Source organism: Hyla sarda, chromosome 2, assembly GCF_029499605.1.
Source record: "Hyla sarda isolate aHylSar1 chromosome 2, aHylSar1.hap1, whole genome shotgun sequence".
Classification (NCBI taxonomy): domain Eukaryota; kingdom Metazoa; phylum Chordata; class Amphibia; order Anura; family Hylidae; genus Hyla; species Hyla sarda.
The window spans coordinates 233,578,451-233,586,452 of record NC_079190.1 but is presented as its reverse complement, the minus strand read 5'-3'; the positions used below and the strand labels follow the sequence as shown (position 1 = coordinate 233,586,452).

The following is an 8,002-nucleotide window of genomic DNA, read 5'->3' as shown; positions in this document are numbered from 1 at the left end:
ACAACACAAGGTAGGAAACAGACCACATTTTTGTCCAAAATGCTTTTCTGGGCCAAGAACACTGCATCCAGATGTTCACTGGAAGTAACTAGGCCAATATGTTTTACACAATTGCTGCATGCTATGCATTAAAGATTCTCTGGTGTTTATCCTCCCATAGACCTCTATAGGTAAAAAAAAAATAAATAATAAAACCCTGTAGGTGTACATGTGGTGTCCCCCCCCCCCCCCCCCCTTGATTTAACAACATTACTTGTAGTGAGAAAAATGCAAGGAGTACCAAAAAAAATATAGAAACAAACACTGCATAATTGAACAGAAAAAAAAAAGTGGCTTTTTTTTAAATCAGAGCCCACAAAGAAGAAGATACATGTAAGGCAATGTTCACACAACTCCATTGCAGCAGAACCCAATTGCTTTCAATAGAATTTTGCTGCAAAATGCACATGGTGGCATTTCTGGCCTCCATCGAAAGAACGGACATGTCCGAGAGGATATTAGGTGAATATTCTGCCATGTGAACATGCCCCAACACTGCTAAGGCATTGAGAATTTATTAACAAAACTGCAGGTGCCAAACCCAAGCAGAAGGTTTTTATCAAGCAAATTATATAGCATCTTAACACAAGTGCAAACACTCAGTCTGCAGACTGCTTCCGTCTTGAGTTTAAGGTGTGGTGCAAAAGCAGACTACAATGTACTTTCTTCAGCTGCTTGTAAAGTCAGTGAAAGGTAAATGAGCATACCAAAACAACCTGATCATCCAAACCCAAAAGAGTCAGACACAAATAGCATTTGAAAATGTTGCTTTATTCGTGGCTGTGCTCAGCATCTTTGACAAAGGACATTTAGAAGGTTCAGACTACATACAGCAGCTTGTGATTTTTTATACCAGGCATGTGAGCCTTTTGTCATCGGATGGAATTCCATGATCTTCCACTGCACAGTGCCTTGACTGGAAACACAGCCAACAATTACACTGCATATGTATTAAGGACCAGCCACAGAACTTTTTTCAATATCTAGTCCATAGCTGACCTTTAATATACAAATTAACAACCAGTGCCCAAAAAAAGGTAACTTGTAAGGCCAGTTTCACAACATGCAGTTTTTTCTTTAAAAAAAAAAAAAAGAAAAACTGAGAACCATTTACAGGTCTGTGAAACACCAGCCTTCTGGTAGTCAAACACTAGAGCCCTGTGCAGCAGAAGACATGGAAAGGATAAATTAGGATTCAAACCATTACATGCGAACAGCATAATGTTCAATTGTCCTCAGTTGCTAAGGTTTTTTTTTTTATAAATCTGTTACTCAAAAGATGTACAAAAATACAGTATAAATCTCATTCATTACAAAATCCAGCAGGCAGCAGCAGTTCAAAGAAAAGTACAAAACAAAAAGTCACAAAAACACAGACAAACAAGTGTAAAGTGACAAGAGTGAGGTATAGAGTGGTTCACACCAGACAGTCCCAAGTTACCCTCCACAATAATATGGCAGTCCTCAAAGGTCTACTTCTATTTTTCCCTGCAGAATGATCAGTCATGGTTATGCTATGACTGGTACTACATCACAATTTTTGCCAAAGAACAACAAACACATGGTAGACTGTAGCAGAAAAGTTACTTGAACTACAAGCCAGAAGGAAAATGCGTAGACCATATGCAAAAATCTGGCAATATGAAGAGCATAAAGTGCATTACAGAACAAATCCAAAGGTTATTTCATGGACTAACTGGATCGACTTCACCACCTGAGCGGTGACCTGACACATGAAAATAAGGCTAGACTGCAGAACAGTTACAGCTGTACCTTGAGGTCCCTTGGAGTAATTTTTATATATTAAAAAAAAAAAAAGTCTACGCAGAAAGTCCAGATTCTGTTGTGTAGAAAGATAAACAAAGTCATATGTAGAACCTGAGGAACCATGTAGATTCACCTGATATGACCAACCCTTTCTCCAGTAGCGCTTTGAGAAGCACTGACCCAGAAGTGAAAGTCTCAGTTTTGTGCAATCCCAAGACATAACTTCACAAATGTGCAAATGTGCCAGACAGACTCCTGCCATGTGTCCCTCTTAACAGCTCTTCAACTGGGAAATTCTCCTCAAGAGCTGCTGGCGACGAGTACGAAGTTTTAGTTTCTCTGCTAAAAGATGTTGTTCAGCACTAACCAAACCTTGCAAGTACTCTGTCGCTTTACTCAGAACTACAACTTTGGGAGTTTTGGATGCATGGGCCAGACCAGGCACCTCTTCTCTAAGTGCCAGGAATCGTGAGCGTAAATCGTTCCTCCTTTTGCGCTCCATATAGTTGTGATTCTTTCGCTTGGCCAGGTCCTCACTGTCCGAGCCTCCTGACTGAGTAGGTGAGTTAGGTTCAATGGGGCTGCAGGGCTGCACTGAAGGGCAGCTGACTTCACCAGGCTCTTCTGCAGCAGGAGATGGACAGTCCGGTGGAGGGGTAGTACTGGGCTCAGGGGGCAGGCGTGCAGCGTAGTTATGTTGCTGTTGGTGGATAGATATGTGGAAGAGTTTTGTAACAGTATCTAGTGGGTCTGCTCTCACTGTTAAGGTCACTGGCTGACGGCCGTGATAAGATTTCCTTTTTCCCACAGTCACAACGTCAATTTCATCCTCTTCTGTTAAGGGGAAAAAATATATATATTTAGAAAAACATAATATTTATATGAATACAGTATATAGTAATTCTAAAGCAGCTTACTTTCAATAGAATAAAAAAAAAACACTTAAATGCATTTATATTAGTTCAACAGTCCACAAAGAAAAACACATTCCCTGCACTATCACCCGCAGACACATACAAAAACTGCTGTGGATGTGTAGAAAAAAAACACAAAAACTAAGATCCCTTGCCGTATTGTGCTGTACTCCACTCGATTATGTGGTGATACTCTTAACAGCTTGCAGGGTGTACTTAAGGTAGAAATAACGGAGCGCTCACCCCAAATTTCTCGAGACTCGTGGGTACTTCATATTTCTTTCTCGGCAAGTACATCATAAGAGAGCAAACAGATTGAATGTGGGGGTTCATGATATCACACGGGGCAACGGTCCATATCCCACTGTATGCGCTTCGTCAGGCCCCATCTGGGACCTGACAAAGCGAATACCGTGCCGATATGGACCGTTTCCCCGTGTGATATCATGAACCCCCTGCATTCAATCTGTCTGCTCTCTTATGATTGCTTGCCGAAAAAAGAAATCTGAAGTACCCACGAGTTGAGAAATTTGGGGTGAGCGCTGTTATTTCTACCTTGAGTACACGCCGCATTTATAATAGTCTTGTCTAGAATTGTATCAAACTTTTAGTGAACCCGATGCCCAGTTCCAAGATCTGAGGCTTATTCATGCATTCATTGTAGCATACGGCACCACCAATGTGTATGGATAAAGCACAGCCAAACAAAAGGTTGGACAGCACAGCAGTGAACAAATGAATGGGAGTGTTAAGTCTCGCAGCATGTGCAGGAGGCTGTTCTAATGGGCGAGGCGTGGGGGAAGGGAGTCTGCACATTCAATACAATAAAGACACCACAAAGGAAGAGTTGTGAATAGGCTCAATTCCCCATTAATAAATCCCAGTCACATGTCTGTAAATTCCAATTGGTCTAATGCCCCGAATTCAAATGCTGGTCTCCTTCTATTGGTTGGAGATAGTGTCTGAACCCCTGCTGGCTGCAAGCTGTTGCTTTTTTTGTCTGGCCATGTGGCTGCCTTGTTTAGCTGTAAGCACTTCCACATTGTGTAACTATTGGGTGGAGGGGAGCATCTACCCAATGCTTGTGTAGGACACATTATGCCGGCTTGCTTTAATGTACTGTTGGCCAAGCTATGGTCTGTCCATTTTCCTTACCCAGGGTTACTTTTTGTAAACATACTGACCTGGAAGGCAATGGCATCTATTATCCATATATAACAGCAAGTCAGATATATAGCTCAGCAGCAGTCTAAGGCTGGGTTCACATCACGATTTTACCAATACAGGACCGCATACGGCGGGGGGTTGGAGCTAAAACCTCGCGCTCCCGTATCCCTGCCGTATGCAATTCATTTCAAGGAGCCAACCGGAGTGAAACGCTGACTCCGGTTTGCTCATTTTTGTCCCATATGCGGTTTTCTACCGGACCTCAAACCATTGTCTACTACGGTTTTAGGTGCGGTGGGAAAACCGCATATGGGGCAAAAATGAGCCGACCGGAGACAGCGTTTCACTCCGGTCAGCTAATTGAAATGAATTACATATGGGCGACATACAGCAGGGATACGGAAGAGAAGTTTTAGCTCCCCCAGCCGTATGCACTCCCGTATCAGTAAAAACGTTATGTGAACCCAGCCTAATATTGGATTATGACCTACTTTAATCTGATGTCCCATTTATGTGTCATCTCTGGTCCCTGTGTCACTTTTTGTAGTTGTGTTAGGTAACAAGCCAACTTTTATACACATGTTTTCTGCAGAAGCATCTTCTAAGACTTAATACAGAAAACAACTATAAAAGCAATTCTCCATAGCTTGTGAAGCTGCCTGGCCTGTTGTACACCTGCTGCGGGCACTAGGTGTGTGTAGAATGCTTGTACCAGCTTGTTAAGAAGGAAGTAAGGGATCCACCCCAGCCCTGTTTTATTACAGGTGCAATACAAGATAATGTAATAAGCTGTACACTAGGGTTGGACCAAATATCAAATGCAGAAGTAAAAATCCCTATGAAGTTTGAAGCTCTGAATGTGTGAACAGACGTCAGATCAGGTTTCATAGGAAAACTAGCGGATTCTTCCTGTTTAAAATAAGACACCACAATGGACCTCAGTGGGGTCAGTCATGACACTCCCAGCATGCTGTCATGGATGAGACTAATGGTAGAGCTAAAAGCCATAGGCAAAAGCATCTAAACAGACCAACACCAACCCCTCGGGGCCAAAACATTAAAATATCCATTTTCCCCATCCTGAACCATGGTTCTCTTACCAGAGTCACTTGTACTTTCAGATCCAGAGGAATGGGATATCTTTTCAGGAACAGGAGCTGGAACAATAGCAGGCTGCTCTGCAGGAGTGACAGGAGGCTCCAGGACCTCAGGATCAGGGGTAGGTTTAGTAGTACTTGCTGGTCGTGAAGGGGCATACGAGAACCGTTCATGGATGACTTTTTCCAGATGTTCACGGGTTGAAAATCCACTCCACATACAGTCTTTCAGGAGAACTACAGAATTAAGTCCAGACAGTTTCACCGGAGACTCCCATCCTAAATCCATTATCTCGGATCCCCATTCAGTGCCGCTTTCTCCAAGGCATCCTGAGTTCGATTGAGGGCAGCCTGGTACAAGCTCAAATTTTTTCCATATATCCTCACTGGGAGCAATGTGCCGATAGAAGTCCTCTTTAAAGTCCACATCATAGAAGTAGTGTGTATTATAACACCCTAAATCCATTGTCCTACAAGAGTTGACAAGAGTAAAGTTACCAGAGGGAAGGCTGTCTAAATTTGGGGCAACACTGATGGGGTGACAACGCTTAGTAACGGATGCTGACCTATGGGAAAGTACTGGCAGGGCTTCTTCAGGACCCACCAGAAGAGTGTAACAAGGGTCTATTTGGACATGGCCATACATACATGGCTGACAAGTGCAGAGACATCATCATGGATCAGGGAACGACTAATGGGGTGCACAGGTGGTGGGGGGTCTGCATAGTAAACACAATAAAGGGGTCTCCAGGATTGGGGGCAGAAGAGCTCAGGGGATGATGGAAGCAGCTGGGACAATGGGGAGATGGGTTCATGAAGGGGAGGTAGTAAGTTAGGGGGTCCCCCTTCTGGTAGAGATGAGGATGGAGGGGCTGTGTACAACACAGGAGGCGTGGCCACAAACTGGGGGCTACAAAATGACAAGTGACAGCAAAAAGTTTTGATTCCCGCAAGATAGAGGAAAGAGATGGGAATGCGAAGAGACAGATGGCAGAAAACGCAGCTAGTTCAGAACGGACACCAGATAGTCAGCAATATCCACACCAGACACACCGCACAAGGACCACGCACCCAGCCTGCCCCACACGTGCTGCCCCTTACCCCGGTGTCCCCAGACGCTCTCCCGGACACGCTGAATGTGAACGAGTTCATTGTTCCCACCGCTCATTATATCAGCTCTGCTCGCCCCTCCCCCTATGGGCGCGGCCGGGAGCCGGTGTTCTCCTCAGACACAGAAGAATGGGCGGGGAAAGGCATTACATACACGACCTGCAGCCGGGCTGGTGGCAGCGGAAAACAAAGCTGCTGGCTGCACATGTGCTCGGTGAGGCTCGGCTGCTGCAGCGCCTCTTAGCGGCCTCCGGCTTTGTCCTGATAATGAGATTATTGCACCGAGGAGGGTCCATGTGTGTATGGCTGTGTACATCTAGTTATCGGCGAGCTGCGAAGCGTTCACACATGGAAAACGTGTCTTTGTTTACCCAGTGTGCTTGGGCTGGGCTCACACACAGCACTTGAATCGCGGTTTTTTTGGGGATTTCCTGAAATAACTTGAGAATAGTCTGTGGATTTTCTGAGGTGGGAAAATTCTTCAGCAGTGGTCTCCAAACTGTGCACCTCCAGCTGTTGTAGAACAGAAGCTCCTAGATCCCAGACAGCCAAAACTACAACACCATAAGAAATAAGCAGTTGAGAAAAAAAAAAAACTACAACACCTTATTAAATAAACAGTGAAAAAACCTACAACACCTTATTAAATAAACAGTGGAAAAAAACCTGCAACACCATAAGAAATAAACAGTTGAGAAAAAACAACAATACTTTATTAAATAAACAGTGAAAAAAAAACTGTGTGGGGGGGGGGATTAATTTGGCATGGGGAGATGATTTGGCACAGGGGGGATGATTTGGCACAAGGTGTGCTGGGGCTGCTACGGGGGGGTCCAGCAGGGGCCAGGGCCCCCTGGGAACCGGAACCACTTACTGGGTTATTGGCTGTACCCCCCTACCGGCAGCTCTGTGTACAAGGTATGGCGGCGGCGTTTTGTCTCCTATTGGGAGTGTTTTGTCCCCTTTTGGGTGTGTCCACGACCGCTTTTGGGAATGTCCCCTATTCGGAGGGAGCAAATACATTAAGTCCTATGGGACTCTGAAGGGGAATTAAAAACTGTCCGCTATTGGGAGGTGTCCACTATGGCTGGGTTCACACTACGTTTTGTAACCGTATTTAATGCATGTCTATGAGCCGACCGGAGTGAACCGCAGCCTCCGGTCGGCTGCGTTTTCGGCCGTATGCGGTTTCCCGACCGAAGGCAAAAACGCGGTCGACCACGTTTTTGCCTGCTGTCGGGAAACCGCATACGGCCGAAAACGCAGCCGACCGGAGGCTGCGGTTCTCTCCGGTCGGCTCATAGACATGCATTAAATACGGTTCCCCTATACGGCTGAGTGCGGGCGCCGCGATTAAGCCCCGCCCCCCTCCTCCCAGCCGTATACGGGAACTGTAGTTACAAAACGTAGTGTGAACCCAGCCTAAGGGAGATTTCACTGTATCGGGTGGATGTCCTGAATGGAGTCATTAGGTGACTCCATTTGGCCATTGGCATCCATTGCCCTCCATTACGGTATATGTCGGCATCCTGTTTTCGGTGGGATGCCGATGGATGCGTCTGTCGGAAGCAATACATAGTTTTCTCAGCCTTTTTGTATCAATAAACAGGAGTTTTAAGGCACAAAAGACTGACAAAAAAAGTATTTTCCGGCATTTAAGTTCAATGGAATAACTGCTGGTAACGCACACGTATTATTTTTAGAAAAAATAAAATACAGTTTTTGGAGTAAAAGATGGCTACAAAAACCAGCCCTATTTTTGCAGAAGAAAAAGAGAACATGACCCATTGGTGCCCATACACTTTCAATAGCTGTTGGCCAAACATTAATTTGGTTAAAAGCTATCTCACGTGATCTTCCTATAGTCCTGAACATTCGCATTGGCTATATGTTCATGTGTTCTCAATT

At 44.9% G+C, this 8,002-nt stretch overlaps 1 protein-coding gene across 2 annotated transcripts; it reads right to left on the bottom strand.

Annotated features, from left to right (window-relative positions):
* Positions 1-802: 802 nt before the first annotated feature.
* Positions 803-6,438, bottom strand: MYCL (MYCL proto-oncogene, bHLH transcription factor). 2 transcript variants are annotated; one of them, XM_056560543.1, is made up of 3 exons: positions 6,086-6,142; positions 4,988-5,454; positions 803-2,640 (listed from the first exon to the last, which is right to left on the bottom strand). In XM_056560543.1, exons 2-3 carry the CDS (start codon positions 5,448-5,450, stop codon positions 2,078-2,080), a joined length of 1,026 nt encoding a protein of 341 aa, XP_056416518.1. In that variant the 5' UTR covers positions 5,451-5,454; positions 6,086-6,142; the 3' UTR covers positions 803-2,077. The 2 variants fall into 2 exon arrangements, with proteins under 2 accessions (XP_056416518.1, XP_056416517.1); XM_056560542.1 differs by having other exon boundaries at positions 4,988-6,438.
* Positions 6,439-8,002: the final 1,564 nt, after the last annotated feature.